Genomic DNA, 20,536 nt, shown 5'->3' with positions numbered 1-20,536 from the left:
GCATGCTAAAAATAGACTTTTGTGTGCAAGTTTATAGAATTAGGGATAAATTAGGGGGTTAGTGAAATTTTTGAGTATGAATCTAGGCACCAGGCCCTAGTAAATTTTCAAAGAGGCCAATTTAGAAACATAACTCTCACAGCTAGGAGCAGAAATCCTTTAATTATCAGGCCTACAGTCTACTAGTGCACCTCCGAGGCATTCCATGCTAAACATGGATTGAATTGAAAGAACTGATGTTATCTTCAAAGTAATATCCTGGCTTTCATCTCTGTGTGATCTTCCTTTGTTAAGACAGCACATTTGTTTCCATAATCTTATGAATGTTCCAAAAGATGGACTCCGCCTTAACCAAGGTAGAACCCAGCTCTTGTGACTAACACTTAAAAAGGAGATAAAGCTGCTTTTAAACTAGAACCTGGGGGAAAGCCAACAATTGCTCTGGGATGCATGGTTCAGAATGAGGTATCTTTAAGTATGTTGACAAAATGGGGAAACACTTAGAAGTGTCTAAATATAGAGCAAACAGAGATAAATGATGCCAGATTACCCCTATCGTGTGCTAGGCAAGTTGTGATTACAGTTAGAAGCATATTTTGAATTCTCTATGGGCAACTATCAGATGTTTGGAGAGTTAAAATGTATGGTATGAAGGGGGGAAGTTATCCACACGGGCCATCATTAAGATACGTTATTTTACAGGGCAATGTTGATAACTATGACTTTAAGCGAAGATACAGAACAGGCATTTTAAAAGAGGAAGGAAGATTACCAACACGATACTCTAATTTCAGGGTACAAATTAAATTGAAACGATTTGGTGTATCAAATTGATGGATGAGTTGGATTATATGTTAAGAATGATATTTATTTATTTAAATCATTTATAAACTGCTTAATCCACAATGTTGTATGCAGCTTACAGTTTATACATTCACAAAAGTCAAATGACAAAATAAAATACACAGACAACAAATATTGTACATATTGCACTGTCTCCAATTTCACAGCCACCATCAGATCTCCAATTTGTTTAAACCATTACAGGATCCATAAAATAGTTCACACACTGTCTTCAAGGCCTCTTAATCATCAAATGCCTCATGAAATAATATAGTTTTTAACTCCTGTCTAAACTGATCTAATGACGCCATCATTCTCATTTTTACAGGCAACTCATTCCACAATTTTGGCCCCCATACTTTAAAAGTTGACATAAACTCAAGCAGAATAAAAGTTCTGCAAGAAATAAAATACACTGTAGAACCATTAATACTAGTATCAGCCTATTATAATTCAGTCATTTAACCTACAGAGAATGACAAATCCTATCCCCTATCTCCACAGCATATTAGAAAGATATATGTTTTTGAGGTGCGACAGGTTCACGCTCAGGTTCTCAGCCAGCACATGACACTGTGGATGAGTTTAGGATGAGGCATGAGGTTAGTGCCTAAAGCACAGATAGTTTTACAAACTGTACAGTACCTCCCAAGTCCTGCCCAGTCGGCTCACAGCTGTGTTACTCAGGCCAAACATCACTGCAAAGAAGGAATTCAGGTTCCTCTGCTCCTTCAGGCTGTGATTTGAGACACAAACAAACAGAGATTAAAGACATGGTCACACAGATTTAGAGGCCCTTTAACTAAGCTGCAATAAGTACTAGCATACACTTACCACAGCTTAAAACAAGTTTCAAGTGTTACTCGCATTTTCTACCCTGCCTTATAGATTACAATCTAATATCAATTAAAAAGGGAAAGTAGAGTAGTAACAGACTGCATAACAGGTAACTTGGAGGGGCATAATCAAACGGCGCCGGCCATCTTTGGAGCAGGCTCCGTGAGGGGGCGGAGCCAAGCGTATTTTCAAAATACGCTTGGTGCCGGCCAAATCGCTCGCCGGGTTTACAGCAGGATCGCCGGGTTTACATGAGATGGCCGGCTTCGTTTTCCAGCAATAATGGAAACCGGGCCCGGCCGTCTCAAACCCGGTGAAATGCAAGACATTTGGTCTTGGGAGAAGCCAGCATTTGTACTGCACTGGCCCCCCTGACACGCCAGGACACCAACCGGGCACCCTAGGGGGCACTTAAAAAAATAGCTTCCAGGTACATAGCACCCTTACCTTGGGTGCTGATGCCCCCCAAATCCCCCCAAACACCTACTCCACACAACTTTACACCATTACCATAGCCCTAAGGGGTGAAGGGGGGCACCTACATGTGGGTACAGTGGGTTTTGGGAACAGGTAGGGGGGGATGGGCCTGGGTCCACCTGCCTGAAGTGCACTGCACCCACTAAAAACTGCTCCAGGGACCTGCATACTGCTGTCAGGGAGCTGGGTATGACATTTCATTCTGGCATAGAGGCTGGCAAAAAAGTTTTTTTTTTTTTTTTGGGTGGGAGGGGGTTGGTGACCACTGGGGGAGTAAGGGGAGGTGATCCCTGCTTCCCTCCGGTAGTCATCTGGTCAGTTGGGGCACTTTTTTCAGGCTTGGTCCTAAAAATAAATGGAGAAGTCTGGCCGGTGAAATGCTCGTTCGAGCCAGCCATTTTTTTTTCATTATAAGGTGAAGCCGGCCATCCCGTAACCACGCCCCCGCCCCGTCCTTGCTACCCTACCAACACACCCCCTTGAAGGTTGGCTGACGCCGCGAAGAAAAAGCAGTTGGGGCCGGCCAAAATCGGCTTTTGATAATACTGATTTGGCCGGGATCAGGAGATCGCCGGTGATCTCCCGATTTGTGTCTGAAGATCGCCGGCGATCCCTTTCAAAAATGAGCTGGATAGGATCCCTTTCACTACACTGCGATAAAAGGGGCCCTGTGCTAGCGTGGCAGCCATTTTGCCATGCGCCAGGGCCCCTTTTACCACAGTGGGTAAACAGGCCAACAAAATGAAATGGCCGTGCGGTAAGTTTGCACTTGCCATGCGGCAATTTCAGGGGGAGCACTTACCGCCAACCACTGAGGTGGCAGTAAGGGCTCCCAAGCTAAACCGGTGGTAACCAGGCAGTGTGCGATGCTGCCCAATTACCGCTGGATAACCCCCTGCAGAAATATTTCTGCTAGCGCTGGAAGTGGCATGCACTGGGGATAGAACTACTACTGGCACCCTCATTGGGCCAGCAGTACTTCCAGGTTGCCGCTCAGCAACCCTTTAGTAAAAGGGCCCCACAGGGAAAGAAGGGCAGAACTCTTAATCATAGGGAAGGGGGAGGAGAAAGAATAATAGGTAGGTAAGCTCAGTGTCTTCACGAGGTAGCCCCCAGGGTGGTCTTCTTCTATGCAGGAGGAATTTAATAGTAAGCGTCATTGAAAAGGATGGTCTTGACGGCAATTTTGAATTGAGGAAGGGAAGGGATGTCTGCAACCTCAGTAGAGAGGGTAGGGAATTCCAGAAGTGAGGCCCCTGCACAGATAATATGGATGTCCTAGTGTGCTTATGGGTAATTTCTTTATAGCTAAAGTCCCATTTTTTCAAGCAAGCTTACCCTAATGCAGGGGTAGGCAACTCCGGTCCTCGAGAGCCGCAGGCAGGTCAGGTTTTCAGGATATCCACAATGAATCTGCAGGAGATAGATTTGCAAGCACTACCTCCATGGTATGCAAATCTATCTCATGCATATTCATTGTGGATATTCTGAAAACCTGACCTGCCTGCGGCTCTCGAGGACCGGAGTTGCCTACCCCTACCCTAATGAACCAACTTAATTCCATCAGCCCTCCTATGATACACCTGCTACGACGTTGACACGAACTTTGACCCCAATGACACATTTGACTTTACTCTCAAATCCCCTATACTCAATCCCCTATCTTCTCCCCCTCCCCATCCTTTAACCATTTCCCTCCCTATCTCCTTCCCTTTTACCTATCCTATCCTTGTCTACCTTCCCTATTCCAACTCATATATTCCTGGGCGCTGTTACCACTGTGTTTTTCTCAGTTCATAATATTCTTTTCACATGTCCTTGTAATGCTTTTTCACTATGTAAGTAGTTATGATCATCACAGTTTATAATCCTCTTCCTACATTTTCTTGTTTTGCTTTATTTTCTATCATGCAAGATGCTTTCTTTTACAATGTAAGCCGCACTGAACCTGCTGTATGTGGGAAAGCGCGGGGTACAAATGTAATAAATAAATAAATAAAATAGCTAGGAATAGTCAACTGGTTTTTACCAAGAGATCTGAGGCTTCGGGAAGGCGTATTGTATTAGGTGATGGAAGAGGTAGGTGGGTTCTCCAGAGGACAGGGTTTTAAAAACCAGAATGAGTAATTTGTATGAGATTCTATAAAAGATTGAGAGCCAGTGAGCACACAGACCCAGCATGCCCGTTCTGCTGCCCCTCACACACATAGACCCAGCATGTGATCAAATCAGCCAGCATTATTAATAACCCAAAGCAGGGTATTCTGAACCAACTGAAGGCGGCAAAGGTCTTTAGCTCAGATGCCTTGGTATAGTGAGTTGCAGTAATCTAATTATGTAATTACTAATGAATGGACTAAGATGTTTAAGGCCAATGGCTGCAGAAGTGGCTGTATCGATTGAATAAGACGCAGCCGGTAAAAACAGCTTACTGTGGGACAGGCTGAGGCATCCTGCAGTACATTCCCAATATGCGTGCTAAAAAATATTTTTATTTTTCCATGGAGGGGGCATGTCTGGGGGACAGAGAGTGGGTGTGCCTGTGCGAACCAATTAGCATAGCTAAATTACCACATGCTAACTGATTAGCGCAGGATTAGCACATGAGCCCTTACTGCCTATAAAATAGGTGTTGGTAAATGCACACACAGTAACTTTTTAATGGCTGTGCGCTAATGGTAATATTAGTGCATGAATAATAATTCAAAAACTGCCCCCACCAACACCGCTGGACCACCAAAGCATTGCAGGTAGACCCAGGCAGCCTATCCTGCATATTGGAAGAGTGTGAGTAGGGTGGGGAAGTGGGTTGCATAGTCAGAGGAAGGGGGAGGGAGGATCAAGACCAAAAGGGGGGATTGGCATGCCTCTGCACAATTTTATTTTTGTTATGCAGATTCCGCTGATATTTAGCTGGCACCTGCAGAAGCTCTAGTGGCCAGCACCTAAACAATTAGACCTGGATATTCAGTGTTAGTATCCAGTCATGACCCAACATTGAATATCTGGGGCTCATTCTTTCTTGGCAAAATGCTGACCGCTGTGGGCTGAATATTGGCCAGTATGGTTTTCAGGCTTTTTCTGCTGAGACAATTGAAGACTTTGGTTCCTGCTGAGGATTTTAGAACAGTTTTGCACAGCGTAGTGCTATCCAATCTTGATTATTACATACAATTTCTTGTTTTTTGGCTTACCACAAATATTGCAGGAGACAACACCCCTATTGGAATCCTTGTGGATTAAAATTCCACGTGAAAAGGGGAAAGGGATGGCGATAGGAGTGTACTACCGTCCGCCTGGCCAAGACGAGCAGACGGACGCAGCAATGTCAAGGGAAATTAGGGAAGCGAATAAAAAGGGCAATGTAATATTAATGGGTGACTTCAATAATCTGGATATAGACTAGGTTAATGAAACATCGGTACATACAAGGGAGGTGAAATTTCTTGGTGAAATCAAGGACGGCTTCATGGAACAGCTGGTTCAGGAGCCAACAAGAGAAGGAAAAATACTAGACTTAATCATTAGTGGAGCTCATGATCTGGTTGGGGGGGGGAGGGTAACTGTGCGAGGGCCACTTGATAACAGTGATCATAATATGATCGGTTTTGATATTGTGTGAGAAGGAAGAGGCTGTCCTACCCTGGTTAGGCCCCTAGAGGGCGCTGTTCCCCCTAAAATGTCCATGGAGAAGGGCTGGGTGAGTCACTAAAGGGAGCCAGTAAGGGGAGGTATAGCTGGAGGTCGCTAGGACCGGGGAGAGTCCTGGAGGTGGAAACAGGTGCAGCAGGTTATGGGCTGGGTCCTGTTTGGCCATTAACCACTTAAGACCCCACCTGAGTTGTGAGGGAGAGAGGAGAGCTAGTAGCTGAAGAAGAGTGCTGGTAACTGAAGCAGAGGGATCCCAATGAGAAGTGCTGGCTGTGCCCTTTGGACTGGGGATAGAGGTACTGTGTGTCCCAGAGGAAAAGACTGTGTGTCTAGAACAGTGAAGAGGGACTGTGTGTCCAAGATGAAAAGACTGTGTGTCTAGAGCTGTGTGCTACAAGGAGGGACTGTGTGTCCAGGGACTGAGTAAAAGACTGTGTGTCTAGAACAGTGAAGAGGTACTGTGTGTCCCAGCTGAAAAGACTGTGTGTCTAGAACAGTGAAGAGGTACTGTGTGTCCCAGATGAAGAGACTGTGTGTCTAGAGCTGTGCGCTACAAGGAGGGACTGTGTGTCCAGGGACTGAGTTAGTTCTGAGCCCAAATGCCTGTGTGAGAGGGCTCAGGGGGAAGAAATCTATGGATATTGAACTGTGCAAGAAGAAATGTTTAAAATGGAAGATTGCACTGAGTAGGAAGAAATGAAATGGTTAAGCTGGAAGAACTGTTTAAGCTTGTGAAAGTGTTTTAAGCTAAAAGAAGTATGCCCCAGAGGCTGGAATAAAGATGTGTATGAAAATAGCCTGATTGGTGAGACCTGACTATGTTTGCCTTTTGAGAAGCAGGTCACCCTGAGCAGAAAAGGGTAGTAGATTAATTTGCATAAAATCTGCATATTGAGAACCAGCTCACCCTGAGTGAAAGAGGGATCTGGGATCCTGAGGTGGGAGCTTCAGCATCACAATAGCCTCATCTTCACAATTGGTGGCAGTGGTGGGATCTGCACTGAACATCCACGTGGGAGCAGTTGGATTCCAGATCAGACCAGATGAGGGGTTGGCGTGAGATGGAGGTGCCCTTGGAGGTTCCAGAGGTCGTGGTTCCAGAAGCTCGTCGAGGGGGCCAAGGCTGGCAAAGGCGCTTTACTCGCCTACCCAGGTAAAGAGTACCTAGGGGGGAGACGAGGGAGGATCCAGTAAGCTGAGAGTAGAGCAGTTCATGTAAATGATAGAAAGGCTTGTTCTTGTGGAAATTCTGGTACGAGTTTAAGAAGTAGAGTAAGTGTAGGACCAGGGAAAAAGACAGTCCGCACTTGGATATCTCTCTTGTGTTGCAGGCTACATCCCAGCAGATGGTCGAGAAGGACGTCGGAGCCATGGGAGGGCGGAGATGGTTCAGACCGAAGAGAAAAGTCCAGAGGCCCGAGGAGCCGGAGCCCAAGTCACCAGCAGAAGGAATGGACATGGCAGAGTCGGACACCATGATCCAGGTTCTGGGACTTGGAGGGGGACTGTGTTCAGAGACTGTTGGGACATTGTTTAAGCCTGAAGGGGTGTCTAGGGAAGACAGGACCCTGAGAAAAAGAGAAGTGATTGAGCCAGAGTGTGACCAATGTGGGGAAATGGGCCATGTTGGAGAGTGGTGTCTGGCAGTAGGCAGTTCAGACTGGGAGGAAATAGGAAATCCTACAGTCAGTTGGTTGGGGTTAAGTGACATGGCAGGCAAGAGGAAGCCCAAAGGCCATGGGAGTCGGGAGGTAACCCATTCCTCAGGGGCAGACTGTATGGATAGGCCGGGAACCCAAGGGGAAAGGGGTGTCTGCAGGGAAGAGGGTCAGAAGGAACCCGCTGCAGGGAAAGCACCCAATGTCCCAGGGAGAGGGGTGGCCACAAACCTGAAAAGTGCCAAGAGGGAGGATGGGTGCCTGGACAAGGAAAGAAAGCCCTAGTTGCCGGATAGTGAAAGTCTTGGTAAGAAGGGTAAACCCTCTTGGAAAGGGCCAGGGGGTGTAGGCCCAGGTGACAGGATAAAGAGTAGTCCTGATTGTGGAGGGGAAGTCAATGTACACTGTGAGCAGGGGAGTGAGACAGCTGAAGATAAAGTAGGCTGCCCATGCTACAGTGAGGACCGGGCAGTATTTCCATGGGGCGGGGAACCAGGGAGAGTTGCCCCAAGGGAGAAATACTGGGAGGCCCGGGAAAAGAATGAGAACCTGCTGTTAAAATCCCTTACAGAGAATGTCTGGCAGTTAGAAGGGGAATTACAGGCCCTAGGTAAACCGGGGGAAGGCAATAGGCACCCGGAGCAATGTCTGAGGGAGGTCCTGGAACTAAACAAAGGACTGATGGTAACTTTAGTGGGCCATATACAGCAGCAGCAGGAGGCGTCCCAGAAGGTGATGGAGAATAGTTTGAGGGAGAATGAACAGAAGTGGGTCCTATTCGAGTCAGCTTGTAAGGAAGAGATGGCTGCTTCAAGGCATGCCTTAGAGGCCAAACTGGCAGAGTCCCTTAGGCAAAAGGAAGGCTGTGAGGCACTGCTAGCCACGGTTAGGGCTGAGCTGCGCACAGAAGTTAAGCTAAGGGAGGAAAGGGAAGCAGAAGTAGCCCAGCTTACAACTACCTTGAAAGAGACCCAAGCCTCAAAAGAGACCCAATTAGCTAAGCTGCAGTCCACACATGAACAGGAGATAAGGGACCTCACAGACAAGTTGCAACAAGACCAGGAGCAGAGGGTATTCCTAATTAAAGCTGAGTTCCAGAATGCTCGCCAGGAGTGGCATAAAGAGCAGGAGGCCCTGAGGGAAAATATTAGGGAGATGGGTAAACTACAGCACCCAGCTATACGAGAGCTGAGGGGGAGTTTAACCCAGGTAAAGGCTTGGCTGGGAGAATTACAGGGTCAGCAGGAAAGCCAGCTGAGGGAAGTACAGCAGGGGTATGCTAGAGCTGTGGGAGAGTTAATGGTGGCCTTGCAGCAGACCCAAGTTGAGTGGGCTGCAGAGAGACAGCAAGCCAAAGAGACCACAGAAAGGGCAGAAAGATGTAGGGAGGCCATGGAAGAGAAGTGCAGAGTGCTGACCCTAGCAGTTGACGTGCTCTTCCAGGATTGGCAAGGGAGGTTGAGAGCTTCAGGAAGCCCACTCCTGCATTGTAGCCCTACAGGAAAAGCTCAAGGGGAAGGAGCGACCAGGGGGGGTCAGTCAACTCCTACCCATGAGTAAGGGTCAGGATAGGGAGAGTCAGAATGACCCAGGAGGTGTTAAATTAAGTAAACTCCTGTCCTTGAGTAGGGGCCAGGATAGGGAGAGTCCGAAGGGCCCTGTTAAACCCACACGGAGGGGTGGGGTGAAATTTAAGGAGTGTGGGAAACCCCAGAAGGGCAAGCAGAAAAGGGAAGAGGCTGCCCAGGGGAGGGAAAGGCTCAGGCCCCAGAAGAAAGGGTTGATCCTAGGGCCCAGATACCGCACAGTAGAGTCGGGAGAGGAAATGGTTCCTAGGCAGGGGACACCGGCTCAGGAAGGGTGCCAGGGGGAGGCTAGATCACCCAGAGGCTGGGGGGAGTCTTGTGCTAAAAGTGGTTATCCTAGTCCAAAAGGGAGGAATAGGAAACACTTAAAAGTCTCAGGGAAAAGGAGACTTGGAACCCTACACAAAACCCACAGAGGTCAGTCAGGGCCTAGGGGTCGACGAAGTACAGCCCAGGGTTGTAGAAAGGAAAAGGGTTTGATTAGAAGTTTCCCTGAAGTGCTAGGGGCGCTAGGCCCGAGGAAAGTGCACCCAAAACCAAGAGTGAAGAAGGGGGTGTACCCATGGACTAGGAAAGGAGGGGAAGAGATTAGACGCCGAGGCTTAGGAAGGCAGAGAAAGAAAAGATTAGGGATCTTTGAGTTTCTAGGGGTTACAGAGGAAGGTCCCCTAGAGCAAAGCAGAGCCTTTGTGGTAAGGCGGACCACTGGGTACAAAGCCTTCCTGAGAATCCCTCCTAAGTAACAGGGGAGAGAAGGAACCTGACCCCGAGATGAGTTAGGGGAGTCAGGAATTGCTGCTCCTCAAAGAAGAAATTTGAGGGAGCAGCAATATCTTAAGGGTGGGGGTATGTGAGAAGGAAGAGGCTGTCCTACCCTGGTTAGGCCCCTAGAGGGCGCTGTTCCCCCTAAAATGTCCATGGAGAAGGGCTGGGTGAGTCACTAAAGGGAGCCAGTAAGGGGAGGTATAGCTGGAGGTCGCTAGGACCGGGGAGAGTCCTGGAGGTGGAAACAGGTGCAGCAGGTTATGGGCTGGGTCCTGTTTGGCCATTAACCACTTAAGACCCCACCTGAGTTGTGAGGGAGAGAGGAGAGCTAGCAGCTGAAGAAGAGTGCTGGTAACTGAAGCAGAGGGATCCCCATGAGAAGTGCTGGCTGTGCCCTTTGGACTGGGGGTAGAGGTACTGTGTGTCCCAGAGGAAAAGACTGTGTGTCTAGAACAGTGAAGAGGTACTGTGTGTCCCAGATGAAGAGACTGTGTATCTAGAGCTGTGCACTACAAGGAGGGACTGTGTGTCCAGGGACTGAGTTAGTTCTGAGCCCAAATGCCTGTGTGAGAGGGCTCAGGGGGGAGAAATCTATGGATATTAAACTGTGCAAGAAGAAATGTTTAAAATGGAAGATTGCACTGAGTAGGAAGAAATGAAATGGTTAAGCTGGAAGAACTGTTTAAGCTTGTGAAAGTGTTTTAAGCTAAAAGAAGTGTGCCCCAGAGGCTGGAATAAAGATGTGTATGAAAATAGCCTGATTGGTGAGACCTGACTATGTTTGCCTTTTGAGAAGCAGGTCACCCTGAGCAGAAAAGGGTAGTAGATTAATTTGCATAAAATCTGCATATTGAGAACCAGCTCACCCTGAGTGAAAGAGGGATCTGGGATCCTGAGGTGGGAGCTTCATCATCACAATAGCCTCATCTTCACAATTGGCTACGAAGTAAGTGAACTCAGGAAATCAAATACACTAGTGTTTAACTTTAGAAAAGGAGACTACAATAAAATGAGAAGAACGGTGAAAAAAAGACTGAAGGGAGCGGCTGAAAGGGTAAAAAACTTGAATCAGGCGTGGATGCTGTTCAAAAACACCATCCTAGAAGTACAGGACAAATATATCCTGCTTATTAGAAAAAGAGGAAAAAAGACCAAACGTCAGCCGGCGTGGCTAAACAGTAAGGTAAAGGAAGCTATTAGAGCCAAAAAACAATCCTTCTGAAAATGGAGAAGGGAATCATAGTAACATAGTAGACGACGGCAAAAAAAGACCTGCATGGTCCATCCAGTCTGCCCAACAAGATAAATTCATATGTGTATACTTTACCTTGATTTGTACCTGTCTTTTTCAGGGCACAGACCGTATTAATCTGCCCAGCAGGATTCCCCGCCTCCCAACCACCAGTCCCGCCTCCCATCACCAGCTCTGGCACAGACCGTATAAGTCTGCCCTCCACTATCCTCCCCTCCCAACCACCAACCCCTCTTCCCCCCACCTGCTCTGCCACCCAATTTCGGCTAAGCTTCTGAGGATCCATTCCTTTTGCACAGGATTCCTTTATGTATATCCCATGCATGTTTGAATTCCGTTACCGTTTTCATCTCCACCACCTCCCGCGGGAGGGCATTCCAAGCATCCACCACCCTCTCTGTGAAAAAATACTTCCTGACATCTTTCCTGAGTCTGCCCCCCTTCAATCTCATTTCATGTCCTCTCATTCTACCGCCTACCCATCTCCGGAAAAGATTTGTTTGCGGATTAGAAGGGAATCGACTGAAGACAATAAGATAAAGCATAAGGAATGTCAAGCCAAATACAAAAAGGAGATAAGGAGGGCTAAGAAGGACTTTGAAAAAAAGTTAGCGTTAGAAACAAAAACACATAGCAAAATTTTTTTTTTAGGTATATTAAAAGCAGAAAGCTGGCTAAAGAATCGGTAGGGCCGCTGGATGACTGTGGTGTTAAAGGGGCGACCAGGGAAGACAAAGCTGTAGCGGAGAAATTAAATTAATTCTTTGCTTCAGTCTTCACTGAGGAGGATTTGGGAGGGATACCGGTGACGGAAAAGGTATTTGAAGCGGACGAGTCAGAAAGATTAAATGATTTCTCTGTAAACTTGGAGGATGTAATGGGGCAGTTCTGCAAACTGAAAAGTAGTAAATCATCGGGACCGGATGGTATTCATCCCAGAGTATTAATAGAGCTGAAAATGAACTTGTGGCGCTACTGTTAGTAATATGCAATTTATCCCTAAAATCAGGTGTGGTACTGGAAGATTGGAGGGTGGCCAATGTAATGCCAAATTTTAAAAAGGGTTCCAGAGGAGATCTGGGAAATTATAGACCGGTGAGTCTGATGTCGGTGCTGGGAAAAATGGTGGAGGCTATTATTAAGAATAAAATTACAGAGCACATACAAAAGCATGGGCTACTGAGACAAAGTTAGCACAGATTTCGTGAAGGGAAGTCTTGCCTCACAAATCTACTGCATTTTTTCGAGGGGGTGAACAAACATGTGGACAAAGGGGCCGGTGGATATTGTATATCTAGATTTTCAGAAGGCGTTTGACAAAGTGCCTCATGAAAGACTCCAAAGGAAACTGGAGAGTCATGGGATCGGAGGCAGTGTATTATTATGGATTAAGAGCTGGTTAAAAGATAGGAAGCAGAGAGTAGGGTTGAATGCTCATTATTCTCGATGGAGAAGGGTAGTTAGTGGGGGTCTGTGCTGGGACCGCTGCTTTTTAACATATTTATAAATGACCTTGAGATGGGAGTAACTAGTGAGGTAATTAAATTTGCAGATGACACAAAGTTATTCAGGGTCATCTCGTCGCGGGAGGAGTGTGAAAGATTACAAAAGGACCTTGTGAGATTGGAGGATTGGGAGTCCAAATGGCAGATGAAGTGCAAAGTGATGCATGTGGGAAGGAGGAACCCGAATTACAGCTATGTCATGCAAGGTTCCGCTTTAGGAGTTACGGACCAAGAAAGGGATCTGGGAGTCATCGTGGATAGGACGTTGAAATCTTCAGCTCAATGTGCTGCGGCGGCTAAGAAGGCAAACAGAATGTTGAGTATTATTAGAAAGGGGATGGAAAACAAGCATGAGGATGTTATAATGCCGTTATATCGCTCCATGGTGCGACCGCACCTGGAGTATTGTGTTCAGTTCTGGTCACCTCATCTCAAAAAAGATATAAAGGAATTGGAGAAGGTGCAGAGAAGAGTGACAAAAATGATAAAAGGGATGGGATGACTACCTTATGAGGAGAGGTTAAGAAGGCTAGGACTCTTTAGCCTGGAGAAAAGGCGGCTGAGGGGTGATATGATAGAGGTCTACAAAATAATGAGTAGGGTGGAGCGGACAAATGTGAAGCATTTGTTTACACTTTCTAACAATAATAGAACCAGGGGACACAAGATGAAATTAGAATGTGGTAGGTTTAAAACAAATCGGAGAGTTTTTCTTTACTCAGCGCGTGGTTAGACTCTGGAACTCATTGCCAGAGAAGGTAGTGACAGCAGCTGGCCTTGCTGAGTTTAAAGGGGGTCTGGACAGATTCCTGAAGGAAAAGTCCATTGATCGTTATTAAATTTTGGGTTTTTGCCAGGTTCTTGGGGCCTGGATTGGCCGCTGTCAAAGACAGAGTGCTGGGCTTGATGGACCTTTGGTCTTTTTCCAGCGTGGCAGTGCTTATGTACTTATGTACCATTAAGGCACTGCAGCTCATTTAGAATGCTGCTGCGAAGCTTCTTATTGGAACTTCCTGCTTTAGCCACATCTCCCCACAGTGTTAGTCCCCTGGGGGGGACTGAGATGCTGGAGAGACCTTGTGCCACTGACAAGGGTGTAGGAGGGGATATTACCTTTAATTTTCATTGTGCTGTAGGTGTTACCCATAGATAAGTCGATTCCGGGTTTTTTAAAGCATTTTTCAGACTAAATGTGTTGACTTATAGTAGAGTATATACAGTAAGTAATGTATTAAAAATCTATAATCTACATAAAAAGAACTTCCAAAGATAAAACTCGTCTGTCTCCACCTCAAAAAACTTCTGGAGGCAGTGGTACAAAGATATACATTGGAGAATGCTCCGTTACACTATATTTTTGTTCCCAAGTTTGATTTTAACAAAGAATAAATAATGTTTAGGTTTGGTCTGTTGTCCTGTTTTTGTTTTGAGACTTGGGAACAAAAATATAGTGTAACAGAGCATTCTCCAATGTATATCTTCGTACCACTGCCTCCAGAAGTTTTTTGAGGTGGAGACAGACGAGTTTTATCTTTGGAAGTTCTTTTTATGTGGGTTTGGACTTCTTTTCAAGATGTTCTGAGAGATGTGATGCCCTATCTGCTTTTGTTTTGAGACTATAGATTTTTAATACATTACTTGCCTCATTTTTTCTGGATATTAAAAATCTATAGGCCATCCCATGTCTTATAATCAGAATGCACTTTTCTTTCTGTTCCCTCGATGACAAGAATTCACTTCACAGAAAGGATTTACTCCTGTTCTAGAGCAGGACTTATAAAGAAGAACGAGGTACTGATGGAACTGTGGCTGATGACAAACACAGTAGCATTTAAGAAAAGATTGAAAACCTTGTTGGTTGCACAGGCTTTTGGTCCTGACGGCTCCTAGTATTTCCTGCATGGCTGGTGGTGCATTCTCTTCTGCAAGGAAGATGTCAATGTTGTAATGATGATTTTATATTGTTTCAATTTTATTTTTAATGAGTTTTTTTATGTTCTTATTTTGTTTTCGTGTTTTTTTTATATATACTATTTTCTTTTGTGAACCACCTAGATATCCTGATGAGTGGTCTATAAATTTATCAATTAAATAGAGGTAGAGAATTTTTGAGACCCTAGCAATAGGGTCCGCCCATTCTGCCTCGCCTCACCCTATGCTTGGAATAAACTTCCTGAGCCCTTACACCAAGCCCCCTCCCTACCCATCTTCAAATCCTTGCTCAAAGCCCACCTCTTCAATGTTGCTTTCGGCACCTAACCTTTATACCTTTCAGGAAATCTAGACTGCCCCAATTTGACTGCCCCTACTTGACAGACTGTACATTTGTCCTTTAGCTTGTAAGCTCTTTGAGCAGGGACTGTCCTTCTATGTTAAATTGTACAGCGCTGCGTAACCCTAGTAGCGCTTTAGAAATGGCAAATAGTAGTAGTACTTATCTAGAGATAATGCTGAACCTAGGGTCACACCTAGAATCTCTGATTAAAAGCAAAGTATTGTACTATTAAGGACTAAGGGGGTTAGATGAACTCAATACTTGCTTTTCAGTTTTGGGAGAATTCAGAAGCGATTAGCTGTAGACAAACTATTTTCATATCTCCCACAAATGAGAATTTATCCTTTCCTCCTACACCCATCATCTCTAAGAGGTATACACCATCCTTCCATCCACAACCACCGCTCATCTTCTATAGCCAGCATGTTCAAGAGGGGCCCACCATCATTTTAGTACTTCCACCCAGAGGCGTATCTGGACTCCGGCGGTAGGGGGGGCCAGAGCCAGAGGGAGGGGGCACATTTTAGCCCCCCCCCCCGCCACCGACCCCCCCCCCCCCGCCATTGTCAGAGCCCCCACCGCCACCAATGACTCTCTCCACCCCCCTCCCGCCGCCAACCCTCCCCCGCTGCCGTTGCTTACCTTTGCTGGCGGGGGGGCCCCAACCCCCGCCAGCCGAGGTCCGCTTCCACCTGCCGCTGCCTTAAAAACTACTTCTTCAGCCGGCGGGGGACCCCAAAACCCCGCCAGCCGCCCCGAGGTGTTTAAACTTCATCTTCGGCCTCCGTGGCCGTGCTGCTGTTGATAGGAGCTGTTGAATCCACTTTGGAGTCTGACGTCGTTGTACGTGCTGCGACGTCAGACTCCGACAACAGCTCCTATCAACAGCAGCACGGCCACGGAGGCCGAAGATGAAGTTTAAACACCTCGGGGCGGCTGGCGGGGGTTTGGGGTCCCCCGCCGGCTGAAGAAGTAGTTTTTAAGGCAGCGGCAGGTGGAAGCGGACCTCGGCTGGCGGGGGTTGGGGTCCCCCGCCAGCAAAAGTAAGCAACGGCAGCGGGGGAGGGTTGATGGCGGTAGGGCGGTCCAGGGCAAAATCTGCGGGGGCCCAGGCCCCTGAGGCCCCATGCAGATACGCCCCTGCTTCCACCTCTCTCTGGGATTACTGCATGTTGAAGTAAGAGTGATATGGACAAACCCTCTGGGACTGGCACTGTGGTGAGCCTCTACTTACTGAGCCACTAGTTTGATGAATTTTTTCAGCAGCTGCACTCTCTTCACAATATCTGTGCAGAGACAGATTTCTGTGGCCACCCAGTACTGTATCTCATTAAAGCGCCTCATGAAACGTTCCAGGTTTGCTGTGGTCCCATTTGGAAACTTGTTTCGGCCAAAGATGTAATAGATCAGTTCCACCTTTAAAAAAAAAAGAGAGAATCTACAATGAATTCCATATTAAAGATGGGAAAAATCATTCAGGTTTTTCCTGAGTGAGAAGACATCTGTGCCGGTGACTTTGTAGCAGTGCTACTACAATTTAGTATAGGTCTATGAGCTTCATTTTGTACACTGTCCCTCAGATTCTACATAGCGCATCTGGAGATCTGCACTGAAATCCAGGTGTATTCTATAACACCGTGTATAGCTTAATTGGCTTAACAAGCTAGTTACTGTTAACAACAGCACGTAACAAGCAATAATGAGCACTAATTGGCAATAATTAGAAATTATGCGCACAACTCGCTATGCGTATTCTGTAACGTAGTGAGCCTAACTTCTAATGTGCGCAGGCAAAAAGGGGTGTGGAAATGGGCATTCCAAAATTTACATGCATTGTTATAGAATATGGCCCTATGTGCCTAAATCTATGTGCCAGGATTTATGCCGCTGGTGTACATGGAGGCATGTAGTTTTAGGTGCTGCGATATCAACTAAGCTTATTCTATGTACAGCGTCTAAATCTAAGCACTGCTTATAGAATATGTTTAGGCGGAAATTCTTTCCGCGTGCATTTTTCAGGCACCGTATATAGAATCTGGCCCTGTGTGCTGAGGAAGGAGATGTGAAAGGGAAGAATAGAGGGGGGGGGAGGGTGAAGGAGGCTGGACAGGGAGAAGCAGAGAAAAAATGATATACTTGCCCTTCAGCAGGGTAATATCATAACTGAGCACACACATAAGTAGTACATGCATACTTTTTCCTGTATGGATACAGGCTGATCTTCAAAAGGATAGTATGGGCACACTTCCATTTGAAAATTGCTCCAGGTCAGTATGCATGCATATGAATATAAATGCAACCTCCTCTACAACCCTACCTGTGGAAGCCCCTTTGCTCAGTTTGGATAAAGTTACGCACAAACCCACAAACCCCAAATTCTATATATGGCACCTTAGGTTGTGTATGATCATTTGTCCAGAAGGCCAAACTGCACACACAACTTAATTGATTAACAAGCCAATCAGTTCTGATAATTGGTACTTAACAACCAATTAGCGGCACTAATTGGCTTTAATTCGGATTTATGCGCACAACTTTCTAGGCATATTCTATGACATGGTGCGTGTAAATTCTTATGTGCATAGTAGAAAAGTGGGCATGGCCATGGGTGTGGAATGGGTGGGTTATGGCATTTCAAAAAGCTATACGCACTATTATGGAATACACCCAATCTGCACCTAACTTAGGTGCAGGTATTTAGGCCTGGTTTTAGGTGGCCTAAATGGGTGCACCTAAATTTTAGTCCCAAGAACGGCGAATGAGCTTATTCTATAAGCTACATCCATCTTTAGGCGTAATTTATAGGCTCACACAAACTGCATGGTTTTTCAGGTGCCAATTTTTAAGGCACCATTTATAGAATTTGGCCTGTATTGCATGCACAGTTTTATGTGCCTATTCTTGTTCTTAGAACACTGCTTTACACACACAGATGGCTTGCAAAATTGTCTTCTAAGTCAAGTGGAAGGCCTAAGGTTTCTCAATTCTTCAGTAAAGACTGAAATAAAGGCAAACTTATCCCAAGTAACTTTAAGTAAAGAGCAGACAGAGTTGAAAAACTCCAAATTATCCCTGTCAACTGCTAAGCAGGTTATTAATATAAACAATAACTGTAGTTTGAAATGTTTCTATGCAGATGCTAGAAATCTAAAAAATAAGATGGCAGAGTTAGAATATATTGCAGAGAATGAAGATGTGGATATAAAAGAAACAATGGGACACTGAAGCTATTTCAAACCAAGTTTTTGGTGAAACAGGATTTGGGACAAGAGGTAATGACATTGGGGCCACTTGACAATAGTAATTGTAACTGCATCAAACCTGACTTAATAATTAGAGGACATTAAGAAAATGTACTGTTTCAGCATTTAACTTTTAAAACAGAGACTATGATAAAATGAGGACAATGGCAAAGAAAAAAAACTAAAAAAGGAACAGCTGCAAATATTATCAGGTCAATATTTAGCCACAGCAATAAGCCCGGCAGTTTCATCAGCATTGCCAATGGACACCCAGAAAGCGGATGTCGCAATTCTGGGCCCGTGAGTGAGGGCTCAGTATCAGAGCGATTGCCTGCTATTGGAGTAATTGAGGAAGCCGGTGTAGATGCGGCAACCCCCACGGCGGTGACTCTGGAGCATATTTGTAGGGTCCTTCAACGACTGGACTCCACAGTTGCAGAATCCATGACAGAGGTAAAACTTTTAACAGCTAAAGTGGAAGAACCAGCAAAGACTGTGGATGGTGTAAGATGGAATGTGCTAATCAGTTCACCAAAAAAAGGAAGACATTAAAGTAACAGAAGCTAAAAATAAAATGTTTCTGAATAGGAAAATAGAGCAACTTGAGAACTATAATAGGAGATTGAATCTCTGTATATTGAACTTTCCTAAACCCTCTGATATTCTGCCTGGAGAGTTGTCTAAAAAGTACTTGATTGAAATTCTTAAATTTACCACAGAAGCTATTCCTCCTTTGAACAGAATTTATTATGTGCCAAATGCCACTAGATCTTTAGGAGATAAACCAGGGGAGCAACCTAAGGAAGGTGGTACTGACTTATATTATTTGTCATCTATATTTGAAGAATCAATATCAGAAGCTACTGAGAGGGCCACTCTAGTGGTATCATTTGTTTTTGACCAAGATTTGAATTCAGTGATGAAACTCTATTTCTGTAATTTACAGACTTTGGGGGTTGTTTACTAAAGCTTAGCTCGAGTTATCTGTAGCAGGGCCCATAGGAATAAAATGTATTAAATAAGTAAAATGTATTAAATCTCCATGCTCAACTGAGACAAATTGGAATAGTACTGATAATGATTGGTCTATATTTTTTTAAAGAAATAATATGTCCTACAAGCCTCTACCAGCTTAATGCAATCTTTGTATTTCCTATTTCACAAGGCCATTTTGTCTCCTAATAAATAACACTGGGCAAACCTAGCTAATAGTAATTTGTGTTGGCACAGCAATGCTCCCTTAGATGATTTGATGCATATGATTTATTCATGGCCTTGCATTCAGAACAATTATGTCTCCTCTTACCAATGACATAATCACATATCGTTCTTTTGCAGTCCCAGATGTAATAGATAAATGGCAAAAAAAATTTGATATTTTAATTGTCATTACCATACAAATGATAATTGGAAATCCTCATCAATGTTAAATATCGCCTTCTGGTGGATGAAGGTATTAATGATCCATAGATATAAATGCAAAGCAGCTGAATTTTCTAATAGATCTACCACTGTTGAGAAGATATGGAGGGGCATAATTGAACGGAGATGACCATCTCTAAGGGCACCCATCTCTAAGGACGTCCTGGTGAAGGGCCGGGGAAGCCTCTATTATCGAAACAAGATGGGCGTCCATCTTTCGTTTCGATGATACGGTCAGGGTCGCCCAAATCTCAACATTTAGGTTGACCTTAGAGATCGTCATCCCCGGTTTTCGACGATAATGGAAACCGAGGACGCACATCTCAAAAATGACCAAATCCAAGTCATTTGGTCGTGGGAGGAGCCAGCATTCGTAGTGCACTGGTCCCCCTGACATACCAGCACACCAACCGGGCACCCTAGGGGGCACTGCAGTGGACTGGCATGCAGTGGTCACTAACCACCTCCCACCCTGAAAAAAACTTTAAAACCTTTTGTCTTTTTTTTTAGAGTATGGGTGAAGGATACCCTTTGCTATGCCTCCGTGATGGCAGTTGAGGACGTCCTTCGCTATTTATTTATTTATTTAGATTTTGCTCACACCTTTTTCAGTAGTAGCTCAAGGTGAGTTACTTTCAGGTACATTGGATATTTCTATGCCTCCGTCCCTGCAACGGCAGTTGAGGATGTCTTTTGGTATGCTACGGCGGTTGAAGATGTCCAAAATGTGGATGTTTGTGAGAAGGGCATCCATGCCTGGATGTTTCTGTGAGAAGGATGTCCATGCCTGCTATGCCTCCGACACCCCCTTTATTTATTTGGATTTTGGATCACAAGTAGCAACAGTGGGATTTGAAGCAGCCACCTCTGGATTGCAAGACCAGAGCTCTAACCACTAGGCCACTCCTCCGCTCCACTCCCTTGAAATTTAGCCATCCCTGTTGGGGGGGGGGGGGGGCAGTTGAGGACGTCCAAATGTTTGAAAGAAGGATGTCCATGCCCTCTTTATGCCTCCGCTGACAC

The 20,536-nt window shown here is 45.5% G+C and overlaps 1 protein-coding gene across 1 annotated transcript in view; it reads right to left on the bottom strand.

The window, feature by feature from the left end:
• RAPGEF3 (Rap guanine nucleotide exchange factor 3) overlaps positions 1-20,536 on the bottom strand; it is a 270,982-nt gene that overhangs the window by 34,029 nt on the left and 216,417 nt on the right. Inside the window, exons 20-21 of the mRNA XM_030198304.1 lie at positions 16,084-16,265; positions 1,489-1,579 (exon numbers count right to left, since the gene is read on the bottom strand). Of these exons, the coding sequence (XP_030054164.1) occupies positions 1,489-1,579; positions 16,084-16,265 (273 nt within the window). The remainder of the gene's footprint in view (positions 1-1,488; positions 1,580-16,083; positions 16,266-20,536) is intronic.

Source organism: Microcaecilia unicolor, chromosome 3 (genome assembly GCF_901765095.1).
Source record: "Microcaecilia unicolor chromosome 3, aMicUni1.1, whole genome shotgun sequence".
Taxonomy (NCBI): domain Eukaryota; kingdom Metazoa; phylum Chordata; class Amphibia; order Gymnophiona; family Siphonopidae; genus Microcaecilia; species Microcaecilia unicolor.
This window is presented reverse-complemented; position numbering and strand designations above follow the sequence as displayed.